At 37.6% G+C, this 17,090-nt stretch overlaps 2 protein-coding genes across 5 annotated transcripts in view; both read right to left on the bottom strand.

The window, feature by feature from the left end:
• Positions 1-123: 123 nt before the first annotated feature.
• Positions 124-12,234, bottom strand: MCMDC2 (minichromosome maintenance domain containing 2). 2 transcript variants are annotated; one of them, XM_027700763.1, is made up of 15 exons: positions 11,189-12,233; positions 10,329-10,470; positions 10,111-10,241; positions 9,958-10,017; positions 9,446-9,641; positions 8,402-8,524; positions 8,132-8,239; positions 6,947-7,075; positions 6,204-6,435; positions 4,258-4,463; positions 3,333-3,499; positions 2,822-2,998; positions 1,971-2,113; positions 1,360-1,469; positions 124-875 (listed from the first exon to the last, which is right to left on the bottom strand). In XM_027700763.1, exons 2-15 carry the CDS (start codon positions 10,426-10,428, stop codon positions 709-711), a joined length of 2,049 nt encoding a protein of 682 aa, XP_027556564.1. In that variant the 5' UTR covers positions 10,429-10,470; positions 11,189-12,233; the 3' UTR covers positions 124-708. The 2 variants fall into 2 exon arrangements, with proteins under 2 accessions (XP_027556564.1, XP_027556649.1); XM_027700848.1 differs by lacking the exon at positions 1,360-1,469 and having other exon boundaries at positions 714-875; positions 11,189-12,234.
• Positions 12,235-14,260: 2,026 nt separating this feature from the next.
• Positions 14,261-17,090, bottom strand: part of LOC113976107 (serine/threonine-protein kinase Sgk3) — a 56,447-nt gene continuing 53,617 nt past the window's right edge. For all 3 annotated transcript variants that reach the window (XM_027701145.1, XM_027700970.1, XM_027701068.1), the window contains 2 exons: positions 16,943-17,032; positions 14,261-15,923 (listed from right to left, as the gene is read on the bottom strand). In XM_027701145.1, the coding sequence (XP_027556946.1) occupies positions 15,753-15,923; positions 16,943-17,032 (261 nt within the window). In that variant the 3' untranslated portion in view covers positions 14,261-15,752. The remainder of the gene's footprint in view (positions 15,924-16,942; positions 17,033-17,090) is intronic.

Raw genomic sequence — 17,090 nt, forward strand, 5'->3', positions numbered from 1 at the left:
AACTCATTGAGCTACCTGCCTACCAGGTTGTCTAATAGTACTTTTCACTCTCCCGTGGCATTCTGCTATCCCCTGCAGCCTGCATAAAATGATGTGGAAACGTGGGGGGGGTGGTTTTTTTTTATTGCAGGAGCACACTGGCATCCTTGTCTAATACTATGTTGCTGTAATGTAAAAAAAGACACAAAACATGAAGCAGTATGGTGATGGTTTTATACATTTCAAAATTTATACAGCATGAGTAATGAAAGTTGGCTTAAACTAGGAAAAGTTTTAATGTACTTAAAACTACTTAACCCTCTGGGTGATACACTTGAAAATAAGCAACAAGAAAAACTGCAGTGAATTCACGTAGTTGAAAGGCAACATTAGATTCTGAAATTGGGGTTTAAATTTTAGTTATCTTACTAAAAACCCTGCTTAGTCCTCATTTATCAGTGAATGAACATTTGTTGCCAGGAAGAGAGATTGTGATTGTGGCTATATTCTGGGGCCATGGCCTCCCAGGATGAAGGCATCCCTCTTGCCTTCAAAGAACACTGTCAAAAAACTAGCAATTCAAATCCTGTTGGATATGCTTTATTCCTTATAAAACAGCACTGAACTGTCTTAGACAACTAGTAAGTTTTTTATATTTTTGTATTTCTAACTCAATAAAATAGTCTCAAAAAGCCAAAGCTTCAGGCTTTACTCCACAGAGAGGAGTTTTTACTCTTCATTAGTGTTGATGTGAATTCCTGGACCATATGCAGCAATAAACTTCAGGAGTTCATGGTGACACTGCATGAGGTAAATATCTCTCTGTTGCAGGGAGTTTTCATCACTGAGGTCAAATGGAAATACAGAATTTGGTGCTACACATAATGCAGATGTGCCTAAGCAAAGAAGAAATCAAGACTTAGGCTGAAGACTTGATAAATTTTAGCCAGTACTTCGAGATGAAAAAAGTGCGACACAGATTATATAGTAATGCAATCTTCTGTATTACCATTTTTAAGTGTTAGATCATAATTTTAACCTTGTTTCTAAAGCTGTGTGTGAACAAATGTGACTGTGATGCTTGATAAACAAACTAAAAAATCCCAACCCTTGTTTTCAGCTTCCCCAAGAAGGGAAATCTATCCTTTAACCTTGACCAGTGTTAGAGGAGCAACACCTCAAATAAACCAGGGTGAAGGACAGACTTGGTGCTGGCACTGAGGCTCAGCAGGGAAGCCAACTGACAGACTTCCAATACCAACTTCAGCAGTGGAAACTCTGGATTTTGATTTGAAATGACCTGTTACTGCAATCAATTGATACAAACTTTTTTCAAACTAACAAACATGAATAACCTAAAGGCTGAGTTGCATTATTTACCGTGTTTTAGGGTAAGAGATGACTCAAGTAACAAGATGGCAATCAAAGCATCTTCTTCAAGTACTGTGTGTCTTAAACTTAGCTTGGTATGAGCCTTAGACAGTGAAATCCTGAGAGATCAATATAAGCATGTCAGAAATAAAAAATACTGCAGAAGTGAATGCTATGTGTATTGCCCTGTTTCAAGCACTTGTGTAAATCAAAAGTTAACACTGAAGTGTTTTCATACTTCAACTGTGCAGTTATACTTAACACTGACAAAATACATATTATGCTATGAAAGCAGTAGAAGTTGACATATTATCTATTATTAATACTTGTTTTACTCCCATAATAAAGCTGTGAATATTTAAATCCCATTTTTGTTTTTCTAGGTAGCTTCAATAATAATACTTGTTTTGTAAATCCCTGTTATATTTTTTGCTTGGAAAAGTTCTTTGAACTTAGATTTCTTTCGGCATTCATAAGCGATAAATAAGATCCTTTATGCTTGACCTTTCAAAACATAAGAGTCTTATCTAGATTTTTATTAAGCAAGCTCTTGACCAGATTAGTGCAATTTCTCTTTGAAACACAGGTGTGTTTCGCTTACTGTGAAAAGTAGGACTCACAGAACTTTTAGTGCAGATGCTGATAATGTTGATCCATGAACGGAATCTCTTCTAACCCTGCGACTTGCAAGATAGTAACCTTGAATGAGGTTTTCTGCTTCTGAACTCAGTTCAACATGAAGAGTCTTAGCAAACAAAATAAACTAGAGAGAGAGGGTATACAGTGAAAATATTTAACTGTAAAAAAAAAGGATTGATTTTTTTTCACACCTTTTAACATACCAGTGGCGTAGTAATAGAGGCTGTACAGTATTATAAAAACTATTGGTAGAAAACAGAGACAGTTGTCACCATTTGACTGCTGAAAAGGGAAAGTATTTAACATAATAAGGATAGATCTAGGATAGTAAACATAGGATCATATAATGGTTTGGGTTGGAAGGGACCTTAAAGATCATCTAGTTTCAACTCCTCTGCCATGGGTAGGGACACTTTCCACTAGGTGGGGTTGCTCAGAGCTCCATCCAACGTGGCCTCAAACACTTTGAGGGAATCATCTCTTAATTATACTAGAGATACTGATAGTTTATTTAGAATGGAATATTAACTAGTGATTATAAACTTTTCTGGTCAAAAGTAGGCATAGAAGATCTGTTCTCATATGAATGTTAACCTATTATGCTTTCCAGAAATATGATCAAACTGAATTTATTACGCTGACCCTTTTAAAGAACTGGAGTTGCTTCTTTTGATGATCCTATTAGTGCTAGTGAGAATATGGGAGGGGGAAAGGACAGAAAGTGAGTATCAAAAATAAGTAATCAGACTGTGCAGAGAGAACCCTCTGATGCCAAAACCCGTATGATATTCCCAAATATAATGCGTGTAAATTATTGTGTACAATCTGTTACCTCCTCATAATCCTGTGTTCTGAACTGCTGTGAGACTTTGTACAGCATGGCTTCAGGATTAATGGCTTTTTTCAAGATATGGTGTACAAGAGGAGAAGATAGTCGACAAGAAGGAAACTCATTGTATATCAAGAGCCCAAAAACATCTACAAGGTTAGCTGGAATCAAACTCGTGTCCTAAAGAGAAGACCCAGAGAACAAAACCAATTACTTTATTTTGGGCTTTTGACTTGTAGCCCCATCACAGTGTTTTCCATCTGAAATATTCAATATTCATTATACTGCAAGATTATCCAATGAATTTACCTATAACAGTAAAATTTTGTTTCACTGATCCCTATGTTTGGGAAAGCTACCTCATTTTAGAAGATACTTGAAAGTCACTAAAGTTGTGACTTTTCTGGAAATACTAACAAGTTGAATTGTTTTCATTATTTTATCAGTTGAAATAACGATAAACACAAATAACAGCTATAATACAGTTCCTGTCATAATAAGGCATGTGCTTTACCATTTGTCCAATTAAAAAGTTATCCTTTTGTATATGTTTCTTTGATGAAGAATCCACATCCACAAAAGACCAAAAATTGGTCTGAACTGAAATAGTAACTTGTTGGTCAGCTTCTTCTCCATACTTCTTCCCAGGAATAAATACTGTTGTTGTTCTGCTCTCTAGTACTAGGATAAGACAAAACTAATCAGTTACATGATCGATTTAGCTTGACTATAAATTGTAGTACCACACACATTATTTGAAACCAGTCACGATTATGACTTCACAGAATCACACAATATGCTAAGTTGGAACAGACTGACAAGGATCATCCAGTCCAACTCCTGGCTCTGCACAGGACCATCCTCAGGAGTCACACCACATGCCTGAGAATATCATCCAAATGCTTTGTGAATTCTGCCGGGCTTGGTGCTGTGACCACTTCCCTGGGGAGCCTGTTCCAGTGCCCAACCACCTCTGGGGGAAAAGCCTCTTTCTAATATCCAACCTAAACCTCCCCTGACACAGCTCAGGCCATTCCCTTGGGTTCTGTCACTGGTCACCACAGAGAAGAGATCAGTGCCTGCCCCCCCTCTTCCCCTCACAAGGAAGTTGTAGACTGCCGAGGTCTCCCCTCAGTCTTCTCCAGGCTGAACAGACAAGTCAGCTCAGCTGCTCCTCATATGGCTTCCCCTTAAGGCCCTTCACCACCTTTGTTGCCCTCATTTCTCTAAATTGCCATGACTAATGGATCTCGGTAGTGCAGCAAATACAAGTTTACAGGACCTTGGCTTTTTTGTCCTTATTTCTTACACAGACTCATTAAAAACAGCTTACGGATTTTTGAAGCATTTGAGGCCTGTAAGCTGGGGATCAAACCCAGCTGTGAATTTCTGTGTTTGTTTAGTTCTCTCCCCTCGTCTGTTTGGAGGTGGGAGATTACCAGACTGTAGAAGTTCAAGTTTATCCTTTTTATATGAAGATAAGTCTCCTATGTAACAGACACCACCCTTGGCCAGCACAGTGCTGCAGGCTTGAATACTGGCACTTCCAGTTCCATGTTTATCTTTGGACACAGAAGGAAAAATTTCACTGGAAGGTGGGTGTCGTATGCCACGAGGCAGAAGGCATAAACTGTAGTTCAGAAGCCTGCAGGATTAAATAATTCTGTCAGTCATAAGCTCTTAAATTATTGTTCACTTTTAAAAAAATACCTTACTTAATATATATAAATACCATTATAAAGTGTTAAGACTCATTTAGATACAACAACAAGAAAAAAACCCCTTAATACGAAACCAGTGTCAAAACTAAATGTTTAACTTTGAATGCAAAGGTAGAGCTCCAAGCTTTCTCTCCAACAGCTGCCAACAGGATGGTATTTCTTATGGATTAAACATGAGGCAAACCGTGGTTTGCAATATAAGTGATTTCTAGGAAGTCAAAGAAGTCTCATAATAACGTCATATTGTTAACTCCTCTTTTTATTCTAGAGATACTTTTCCAGTGATTTAAAAGGTAAGAGGATTAGTAATCCTGGCCATCTGGGAAAAATGAAAAGGCTGGAACTTCTAAGCTCTGCCTTCTTGGCTTACACCCCCACCTCCCCAATTCTTTTGGAGAAAGAAGGTATAGAATATCTTTTTCATCCCCTGTACTATGTTCCTTGGCATAGAGATGTTGCAAATTGTCTGTCTGGTTCCACAATCAAAGGTTCCTAACGATTTTAAGATGTCAGAGCATGGGAGAAAATACCTGGGAGAAAATGATTGAGTAAAACTGGTAAGTATTGGTAAATAGAGTATCACACCAATAGATATATGATGTAGGAAATGCCTACTTTGACAGGCTGCTGATAGTAAAATACTGTGCACATGCAAGACAATACAGATTACAATATTGATCAAGATTTACAGTGTGCAGCTCTTTTAATATTAACCAGATGTTTTGATTCTTAAAACACTCTGAGCTCCTGCTTCTATGAAATCTTACTCTAAACCTGGAGGAAAAAATCTTGCAGCCCACATTTTTTAAATTTGAACTAATTTTTCTACAGTTAAATTTTGAAATGGTCTAAGTATTTTTTTCCCACAACATAAAATATTAATGATTTTTTTTAAGAAGTTCCAAATTAAAATTAAGTTCGTGCCACTTTCAAAGATCTTTCAAAAATAAAAGTGAAGCCCTATTTTGATCTTGGGAAAAAGAAAGCAGTTTTGTTTAAGATAATGTAATTTTAAAGCTGAACAGTTTGTACTTTTCTGCAGTGTATATAAAATTGTGTTAACAGTTTATAGTTGTTCTAAGAGGTAAATACATAAAATGGGAAAATATAGAAAAATGTTTAGTTAAAGGCAGCAGTAACTGGATTTATGGTCGACATGTAAAGATGTGCGTGACTTGTGATACCTTATCAGTACAGTTATTATGAAAAAGAGAGATAAAAATGTAAGTAACGATTTACACACTGCTTATTAACTAAAAATGCTGATGGCTGGGAACCAGTGATGAAAAGGCTTCAAGTGACACAAGATTTGAAAAGTTTAGTCCTTTGTTTTTATCATTACCAGCTCCTGGGACAGTCTTCAGTTTTGATTTTAGAATAATGTTTTGTTTGAGCTCTGCTGAACAGTGCTAGTGCTGAATTCTTATTGCTATCATTATGAAAGTGGTAAGAGGGTTTATTATTAGTAAAGTTGTGATCTAGATTTATCATTTGAAAGAAATAAAAATGTCTCAGGGGAAAAAAAATTATTATTTTTACTAAGTTTGAGCCTTGCATTTTTTTTTATATATAGTCTCTAGCTTTTCATGTAAGACCGATCCTATTGTCTTTAAAAATACTAATTTTAAATTCTAATTTATGTGAAAAATAAGGAATCTCTTTACCTATCAATTACTAGTGTGTCACTTGTCACAATCAACAGATCCAGATAATCTGCATTTTCTTTTTCACATGTCTGTACCAGACTCAGCAATATTGCAAGTTTAAGAGTATTGTAAGTGCCTGGTGGAACAACTTGAGAAGCAAAGATGTTGGCCAGGACAGCAGTAAACCTCCAGCATGAACTTGAAGTCAATGAGAGCAGATACTTAAAATTGTTACTGAGAAAAGAAGGACCTAATGGAAACAAAGTAGAGGTTAACAAACACTTAAGAGAGATCTATGCAGATATATTAGAATAAAATCACTAATTAATTCTAGTCTTGATACAAAACTTAATTAATATGTTCCTGTATTAAGCACAAATTCAGAATGTAAACATCTGACACTTAATTGTACTACTAAAAAGTAGTAAAGGTAAAAAGTAAAAAGGTTGAAGGGAATAACAAACTCAAATATCAGGTTCATTTAACATGATTTCAAAGTGCCTTCCAATGGATAGGAGAAGTTGGAAAGAAAAGTTGAAGAACTGCAATAAATAATTAGGTAGTTTCCCAATGTATGGAAAGTGGGCAAAAGCAGATATTATCAAATAACAGCAAGTACACATTTCAGACTGCAGTAGGAAAGTCCCTGAGTGGTTTTGTAATCTGGACCTCTAGGGAATAGAAAACTATACCAATTCTCAAGATTTTGTTCCAGAAGGTTTTGCATCTTTTTCAGTCAATTTTTGATGGATCTTTCTTACCATTTGGTTTACAGAGCTGTATGCTATTTACTTCTATACATGCTGTAGCTTGTAAGCCATTTTGTACACAAGCTGGAATTCCTATAATCCTGTAGTGGTTTCCTATTGTCATTTTATTGGCCAGTTCATCTAGAAATAAATAAAAAAGAAAAGTGGGGGAGGCAGACCTGCAGATATGTTAGGGCATAAAAATAATTTTAAAGACATGGTCAGAAAACTTCTTCACAGTCTGAATGTTTGATTTTATGATTTAACATCAGCAGAAAACAACAGCTGGATGCCAGATTGACCATAATGGACTAGAATAAAATGAAGTATACAATTCTAATTAATTAGTGCAAAAGGTAAGGAAGGCACAGTGGGTCAGGAAAAATAGTTTCCTGATAAAGAAATGGATGCATTTAGTTCTACATCGAAAAGGAAATGGACAGTTGTTTGCAAGTATGTGTTTCTACTTGACAATTTCTGGCAACACCATTTCAGTTACTGTTCCATAAAATGTCACAGAAAAAACCCCAACACAATAAAGAGGAGATACAGATTACACAGATTTCAAAAAGACTCACAAATAGCTTTGTGAACCTTAGTATTTCTGTGCATATTTAAAAAAAAATGCCTTTTTTTTTTTTGGAAATGAGAACTAGGTCTAACCAAATATGAATCTCAGCCTGTCAGACACTGTCTAGCCTCACTGATCACTGAAGCCACTGGAAATTTAATGCATGCAACTCACGGTATCTTACCCATAGATTGTTTTTTAGTAGTAGGTAGGTAGTGGTAATAGAAGCCAAGAATCGTGATGGAATGTGGAAAACAGCTAGATTGAGGAAGGATGTTAAAATGGCATGAAGTTAGTACAGAACAGCATTACCAAAGGAAGTAGAAAGGAGGAACAAACAAATGACAGAATGCAACACTGCTGAGCTGGCCAGGAGATTTTCTTTAAACGGAGGTACAAAAGTGAACATGAGAGTTTTGCTTTGTGCACTCTGCAATCACCTGTGCAGACTGTTTTGTCACCTACCTAATTTCAATAAAATTAAGGGGGGGAATACATAAAGACCTGCAATGTAAATTTTGAGTTCCACCATTCTATCCAGGGAAATGGAGCTACAGGTAAAATGCAAGGGATTATTACAGTTTGATTCTAAAACATTGTTGACAAATCTCTAAAATTCAGCTTACCTCTCAAGAAAACTGTAAATGCCTGAATCCTAAAATGTGATTTATCATTGGAATATCCTTTCAAAGCATTCAGAATTTTAGCATCAATCATTTCAACTATTTGTTTATCTTTCAAAACAAAAGCAGAGAAAAAAGTTAGTTCTCTTGAAAACATTTTTTTTAAATGACTGGTTTATTCCGGTGCTTTTTCCACTTAACTATTTTGTTTACTTATTGTGTAACAGAAATAGGAAAGTACCAGATCTGAAAATAAGATTACATAGATCCTACCACCAAGTACTCTAAATTTCATGTCTTCCTGCAGTGGTGAAGAACACAAGGTACACACAAAATCAGTCCTAACTGTGGCAGACTCTGTAGCTCCAGGACAATGCACTCTGATGTACCTAAACCCTAAAAAAGAAGTAATAATTTACCAAACATTTAGAGGCATAGCTTTAGTTTTAAAATTCTCATCAAGAACAGAAGCGATTAAAATACTGGACAGTGAAATTCCAAATTTATCATGTGTTTCTTTAGATGAGCCTCCCTTCATGTACGCTGCTTCCACTAAAATGATGCATATACTTTGTTGTGGCTTGACCACCAGATGGCAGAATTTCCTACTGCACATTCCCAAGCGGAACGGGTTGGCCAGGCTTTCTGAGGAGCGAGCCACTGCGGCTTCTGCCTGGCGTGGGAATGACATGGGATATGGAAGTACGTGCCCTCATAAAGATATCTGTATGATTTATTCTGCAGTCTCCAAACTTTGGGTTTTATAATCTCTTTTATAACTGTATGGTCTCTGTTAACAGGAGGAACCAAACAAAACAGCCTTAAAAATACTTAAGGCCTCACTCCACAATGGTATGAGTAGTTCAGCAATATTACTCCAAGAAGTAGTTCCACAGAAGTCAGCTACTCATTAAAGCAAACTTGTTCTGTGCTTGAAGCCTTTGCCAGACACTTAAGCATATTGTTCTGTGGTATTTTTATGCAATAAGAAGCACAGTTTCCAAGGGAAAAGGTATTTTACTAGTTTAGCTCTTTTACTTTCAACTATTTTGGCAACATATCTTTTCCCATATAAACTATCTTCTACATTAGCAAAAGGGATTGCTGGCATAGCTATGCTCCAAAAACATTTAATAATGCTGGGCAAGGTCCACTGCTTTCGATTAATAAAAATCCTACTGTGCTTATTACAAAAATGTATGCATAATAAAATTATATAGGAAAATACCTTTTTTATGTTAGGCTTTTAATATTTCATTACCAAATTTATTAAAAAGCTTTTGAAATAGTTCTGATTTTTATTTATTTTTTTACTACCTTCAGAGAACGGACAGGTTTCCTCAGCACAAAGAAATCTTGCTCCTTGTGTGTATTTTGTTACAGTTCCCATTGCAATCACTATCCCTTCAGACATATAAAATCTTTGAGATGTGCAATTAAAGGGATATGCAGAAAGACTCAGAACATAACTTGGTAAAGGTGGCAAATGTGTTGGTTTCAGCAATACACTGATCTAGCAAGAGATACAATTGCATTAATATAATAAAAATATATTTTTATTTAAAACTGCTTTACTTTCCATGGACAAACACACAACATGATATCTAAATATTAAAAATATTTTCAGAAACACATGAAGAATAATTAGGTTTCATATTAATTATCTCAAAATTCTTGCAATATGGCTGGGTGGAACTTCCAGCTATTTTTAATTAGAAATAATACTACAGCCAAAGGGAAAATGAAAACTTAATACAAAAACATTTGTTAATACTTCACTATACTTAGAAGATGTACGATCTAAATGGAGAAAAACAATGCAGACTCACCTGGGCCTCTGTCTCCAATTGTTCAATTAATGATAATGTCTTAATAGCTATGAAGCATACCTATGACAGAAAAATAACTTCATTTTAGAATGGAAGTCTTGTTAAAATATTGAAGCCATACTTTTGTCTACTCATCTATAAATATACACTTACTGACTGAAAAATCTGTGCAGCTTGTAGGGGATTATGAAGAATATAGTTTCCAAGAGTTGCATCCAATTCAGCAATGTCAGAAGGATTTATTGAAATAATGAAACGATAAACAGCATAACTTTGTTTTGAATCTGCAGGAGCAAAAAGCATCTTAAAATAACAGAGATTTGTGTAACATTATGTATCAATTTAACAACTATGTATTAAGTGAGTAATACCATTATATCTTTTGCAATCATGCACAAATTTCTGAAGACCACCACTTCTGTCAAGGTAAACAAGGGCAACTTCCCTCATTTTCTGTATTTCAGGATGCATCTTCCAAGATTTTTGCACTCTTTCTCAAACTGTGGGTATAAACTGTGAAAAAATTATATTAGAACTTCTACTACTACTACTACTACTACTACTACTGCTGGTATATATTAGCAAATCTACACAAAATTAAAATAGTCTTTTTTTTCAAACTATGCAATTCTTTAAGGATTTTGAAATGACATGAATGGAAGTTGTTTCCAATGGCTGAAGCATACTCAATTCCTAGAGTGAATTTCTGAAGAATGGTCTAATGTGTTTCCCTGCCCCCCCCGAATTATTTCACTCTCCTAATTCCCTAACCCATGAAATTAAAGCTTGCATTTAATTTAACCTCCCCTGTTTATTTTATAAGTATAATCAGTCTATCAAAAGTAAGACAAAATTTTATCTCCCTTATTTGATAAGTCTGTCATAGCTGTTAAAAGTGTGAAATTGGGAAACATCTTTTCTTTAAAATCTTTCTTACTCTGCTGTTACCTCCTGTAGCACCCACTTAAGATGCTGATCTCGCAAACACTTATTTCCATCCATGTACCCAGAAGATCACTTTTGATTCCCATAGACAAAACTTTTACAATTACAATTTTGTTTTGGAGGTTGATCATGATCTTCAGTGCTGTTTTCATTGTGTATTACCTGCATATCGTTTTTTTTTTTAAGTGTAGTCTCATACCACGAAGCACTATTTTGCAGAATTTAGAAGAATTACTAAGGCCAAAATATGGCATTTTGTATACATGCATCTGTTTTACTGTCTTACAGATTTTCTTCTGCAAAGTGTCCTTTGTCCTCTCTGTAAATGACCAATGTGAAATGCCATTCAAATCTTCAAAAGTAAGATTTAGCTACCTGGTAAAGGATAGGACACAGAATTACTGAGATGATGAGGAATCAAAGCTCATAGCACATGGAAGATCCCCTGTAGGGGTTCACAGAAGTGGCTTCAGGAGGACAAACAGATCAACATCTAAGAGAGGAGTAACTGGTTTCCAGCACAATGTCAGTGTGGCAGCAATGTAAAACCCTGCGGCCTGAGAATTGTATGCTGTGTGCTGGGATGTGTTTAGTGCCTGAAGTAACAAATTATAAGCACAAATTGAAATAGAATTTATAATAGGGTTTCTTTAGGGTTACTGCTGCACAAACCTTCAGCAAGAAGGGATTAAACACACACTGTAGCACCCTGGCCCCCCTGTTTCCTGGCCCAGGAAAACAGGACACCAAACAACTAGGAAGGATTAAGCTTGGTTCAGCTCATTGTGCACTGAAGAGTCATCACCTAAGCTTCAAAAAATAAAGTCTGACTATTCCCACTACCAGGGTGACCATGTTCACCAGCGTCCCCACAGCCTATCCATTTGGCGTGGATACCCATTATATCTCATCTGGCTTCAGGCTCCTGCCATCAGCACCCCTTCCTCACAGACGCCTCCACCAAAGTATTCTCCAGGCTTCCTATGCCCCCTCCTAAGCACTGCTGGAGCGGCAGCAATGGGCACTGGCCATGGGCACCGAGGGGACCGGGCCGCCCTCACCACCGCGGGGCTGGAGCCCTGACACTGCTCCCTGCGAGGCGCCGCTGTGCCCGCGGGGAGGCGAACGGGGCCGTGTAGGAGGCGGCAGCGAGGGCTCCACAGCCGCAGGACTGGGCTCCTGGCGCCGCTCCCTCAGCCCCTCATGCGGCGGGAACGAGCCCTGAGCCAGCGGCGGCGCGGGCGGGAACGGCGCCACAGCCCGCAGGGCTCAGCGCCGCCGGGCCACGTCCCGAAGGGGAGCGCCTGTGGCCACTCCCAAGTCCTCAGGGAAGGGAAACCCAGGCGCATCCGACACCCACAGATGCCCGAGCCTCGCTGCCACCATGGGACTGGTGACTCTGCCCCAGGGGACACATGGCTACTGCCTCCACCCACGGGCCAGGGACAAGGGTCATGCACTGAGAGCGTCATGGCTAGGCTTCGCGAACGAAGATTTGGGAAGGGCTCTACCCATTTTTCATGCAAGCGCGTTGGTGGCTGAAAAGGCCAATACGAGAAAGGCAGGTCCGGTTGCAAAAGACACAGCAGAAAGACTCCTTAGATGGTATATTCTGCAAGGTTCGATTCTTTCTGCGTTGTCTTTTCTCCTCAAGAGTGATCCTGCGTGCTTTCTCAAAAGCATCAGCAGCGTTATAAATGGTCTGTCTCCAGGCCTCCCGATTAGAGGCCAGAGTGGACCAGTTATGGTGATCAATATGCCCGAGGCTGAGTTGTTGCTTCAGGGAGTCCTTGTAACTGAGAGCGTATTAAGTACTAAAAGACAACGTACTTATAAAGCCATTTTCTTCCATTAATACATATTGCATATTTAACTGCTTGCCTTTAGCATGCCAGCCACCCACAAACTTACCTCCTGAGAGAGCACTTCTGAACTCTATTTCTGTTGTATATCAGTTCACACTTTTACAACCACTGTGCATTTTCATCAGTCCATCTTCTTGTGGTCTCTCTCGCTCCCCCCTTCTAGGCCAAAAGACTGGAGGGCACAATGGCAGCACCATTCCTCGGCCTCCACAGCACCTCCACAGCAGAAAGGCCTGCTCCTCATGGGGTGCTTGGGTTCTCTCTCTGGAAGGGGAAGAACAATCCCCTTTCGCTACAGACCTGCATTAGTCACAAAAAGGCAAACTTTACCTTCCTTTATTACTTATATGCCCAAACAGGAAAGGAGTACCAAAGGTGGTTTCCTGTGCAGATTTGGTCTCCTCTCTAGGCTTTACCAAGTGCTTCAGATGTCACATTTCAGCTTAGCCCTGGGTGAAGTGGCTACGAACACTCCAAACCCAGCTGTCTTACTTTGGAAACCACCCTCATGTGATTCAGAAATGTAGAACAAGAGCAGAAGTACTGTAAGGCTTTATTGCCTGATGTTGTACACAGAGTCTGTTAACCTTCAGAAGTCCTGATTCAAAGAACTTAAGTATTGCAAGTGATGCATTTAACATGTTCACACTTCACCAAAAAGGCAAAATCTGCTGAAGGAAAAAGCTTAATAAGCAATATTAAAAAGCTTAATAAGCAATTATTAAGCTGCTCTCCCAGAAATAACTTCAACTACCACTGCCATACTATTTTCTTAAAGGGGAAAAAAAAAGAAGGAAAGAACCCCCAAATTTGTGGCCAAAAAGAAAAAACCAAAAGCCCTCACCCAGTCAGGCAGCTAGGTATGGACATTTTGGAAATACGAGATGAAAATTAAAAAGAGTGCTATCTCCCACAGCAACAATTTCTGAATGAACCCCTCTCCTTCCCACCTCTCTAGAGTAGTGTACCTCCTTGCCATAAAGGGAAGGTAGTTACAGTAGCCACAATAATTTCAGCACCATACAGAGTAAAAATTCAGTAAGAGAATAGATACTTCCTTTCCTATCATCAATTTCTGCTCTCCAGTCCATCAGAGACTGATATTAAAAATATATGTTAAAAAAACCCAAACCAAACCCCAAAAGAACCCCAAAACAAAAACAACACCAAGCCTGTTGCTTCCAAATGATTGTAACTCCAAGAACACTATTCATGTAGTTGTTAAGTGTCTTGAGCAGGCACATAGCTATTTCCAATCCTTGCAGAAGAGAACTATGGAAAATGAGTGCCGAGCCACCACTCCTCTCCCACAAGTGCTACAGTTCCTTCCGACCTTCCATGCCAATGTCAATTTTTACTTCTTTACAATCACTCCTTCCAAAACCTCACATAGCAACTGCTCAGCATCACTTAACCACTATGCAGGAGACTGTGCTATAGGAGATACTCCTTGAGATAAGCAAGGAATCCTGTTTTAGTTCCCACTTACCTAATTTTTCACTGTTGACACAACATTTATTTCAGAAGAATTATGATTCAATACACTCTTTTCCCCTAGGTTCTCAATTTTTATCCGACCTTGATGGAATATAAAGAGTATTTATCTTAACTGCTTATTTTGTCAAAAACAGGATGATTTAGATACTGAAATTCATGTAACATTCATTCAATTTATGTATTATTATGATACATCAGTATCTTCTCTCAAATCAAGGCATTTAACTGAATGTATTTATGAACAAAAAACCACAGAACATTTCTGAAGTAACAGACAAAAATAAGTTGTTATTTACAAGTAATATATATAATAAACTACCATGATAGGCCTTTATACACTGTAACTGCAGTCAATTTTTGCATTGTTTAAAAAAATTTCCTTAAACAGAAATTGTTCAGTATTACCTGTTTGTCCATACATGTGTATGTTATGAGAAATACAACAGCTTTTCACATTTTTAAAATTATCAGTGTAATTTACATTTCCCCCCCCAATATCAAGTGAAGATTTAAAAATGGTGCAAACTGGAACAGAAAGACAAGTAGCTATGAATGCTGAAATACAATCAATTTGGAACACATTAGTGTTTTAAACTACAAATCCATGAGAAAAATCCCTAATATTTGGCATGATCCCCTCACCACCCACACCCAAAACGTCAAAGCAAGATAGCCATTTAAAGTAATGGTGATTATTGCATATTTTTATATCTTTGGAGAAGCAGAATTTTAACCAAAACTATTTTTAATGTAGTTGAAATATAGACATATTTAGCTCAGGAAGAAAAGTAGAACACATAGAGAGTAATGTTATCAAATCAATCCAGTTAATTTGTTCCATCCTTGCTTTGAGTTAATCCCCCATACCTCAGATAATCCAGTTGAGCCAATGGGTACTTCAGCAAGAGCAAGAGCAAGAATCCAGTTTTACATAACCAAGTTTTCATTCTGGAGAAGTCCTTTAAGAATCTTGGTCCTTAACTTATATTAACCCCTCATTTAAGTGCTGACAGGTAAATTAACACATTTCAAACTGTTAACAGGGAAAACATTTACCTTTTTTAAACCAGGATATACAAAAGACAATTTGCATAGTTACAATTCAAGCACAAAGTCACTGTAAATAAGTACAAAAGCATTTATAAATTTACTAAATTCGCTGCTGTTTGTGCCAGGCAAATTAGATAGGTATGAATGTAAACTTGAAGGGATTAAGGAGAACAGTCAGTGTTTTTGCTTAAAAAATACGTAGAGAATGCTTTTTAAAGGTTTTAAAAAATATTTTCTGCAGCAGGAACAAACAGTTCAAATCCCAAAGAAAGCCATCCAAAATGCCCGAATTCCTCCTATACAGCAGAGAAAGTTTGTTCATAGGTTTCAAACCTACATACAAAACGAGGCACTAGTTACGCTATTTTGGAATGTGTCCATAACCCTAACATTTAAGTTCACTCCAAGACTTCCAAAACATTCTTCGCTTTTAACTTCCTAGGAAAACATATCTTCAGAAGGTGGTGCGTAAGAAAATCCAACAAATGCATCATCTGCCTCTAGGACACTGGCATTAATGATGTTGTAATCAGAAGAAACACAAACTGAGTATGGGACCATTTCTTCTGTGAACACTGCATCGAAATTCCCAATGTCGTCTGGTCCAACCTAGAAAACAGAAAGATCTGTTAGTTGTCATATTAATATGGTGTTTTAAACTTGTCCTTGTCCTTTAGGTTCCAAACTTAATTCTCAAAGCTGTCTAGTCTCTGTCGTTCTTTCTTATTTAAGTATAGGAAATTTAAGGAAGCACACTGCAGCATCCCTGAACATAACTCCTGAAGGGGTGTTTTTTTCTTTTAGGCTGGAGTTTGGGCCAAACCTGATAAACCTAGAAAATATGAAGAAATGTCTCTTTCTTAAATGATTGTTAAGGAGATGCAAACACTAACAACTTCCCCAAAAAAACCCCAAAACACAACAAACCAACAAACCAACCAACGTAAGAACAACCCCAAAACCCATTAGAAAAAAAAATCCCAAACAACACCAAATTCTTTTTCTCCCTTTTCCATCAATAATATTTTGAAGTGCTAAATTTTAGCAGTGGTACTGTTAAGATAGATCAGCTTCCCAGTGAACACCTAAGAACTCAACATAGTAATATTTAGTCACAGAGAGAAGCAACAAGACAGCTAAGGCTTCTTTCACTGGACACAGCCTCAACAAAAGTGATCCTCTGATGTGACTGTAGGAAGGATTTCCTCCTCACTGTTGGTCCCACCTCACCCTGAGTTTTTGGACAAGCAGTCACAGGTTGACCCAGTTTAAACTGATGGAAGGATAGAGAAAATTTGCAACTAAGATGTAAAAACTATTAAAAAAGCAGGAAATCAGTCTTTTGGGAAGTCTTTGATAAGTTAAGTTATCTGTACTTTTTCTTTGGTCTTCAGACCTCACAAAAATTGGCAGGACTTTGACAGGAGCTAGCAGAAGAAACAGGGATCCATCAAACCAAGTTTTAAGTAAAAAAAGACAGTATCGTGGCTCAAAAGTGTGACTGCTCAAAAAGCCAGCCAGCACTCACCAGGGAGATCCCATTCTTCACTATTCTGAAACAAACACTCTGCAAATAGATGAGCCCTCAAAAGCAAAAATTTAGCACCAAACCAGCACCAGGCACCTACCACATTAGGATTAAATGGTGGCGGAATCTTCTTCTGAAGAAGATCAGTCCAGCTGAGAGATTCAAAAAACGGGTGCTTTTGAATTTCAAGCTGCAGTAAGGAATAAAGATTTTAGATATTTCGGAAATCCATCCTGTGCATCACAGTA

The sequence above is a fragment of the Neopelma chrysocephalum genome, unplaced genomic scaffold (genome assembly GCF_003984885.1).
Source record: "Neopelma chrysocephalum unplaced genomic scaffold, ASM398488v2 Primary Assembly neopelma1_22, whole genome shotgun sequence".
NCBI classification, from domain to species: Eukaryota; Metazoa; Chordata; class Aves; order Passeriformes; family Pipridae; genus Neopelma; species Neopelma chrysocephalum.

Coding starts and splice junctions, on each gene's coding strand:
- MCMDC2 (XM_027700763.1), bottom strand. CDS start 10,428: ATGCATCCTGAAATACAGAAAATGAGGGAAGTTGCCCTTGTTTACCTT. Junction 8,240..8,401: donor GAAATTTAGAGTACTTGGTG/GTAGGATCTATG, acceptor TTGTTTTGAAAG/ATAAACAAATAGTTGAAATG. Junction 4,464..6,203: donor GACACACTAGTAATTGATAG/GTAAAGAGATTC, acceptor TTAATCCTGCAG/GCTTCTGAACTACAGTTTAT.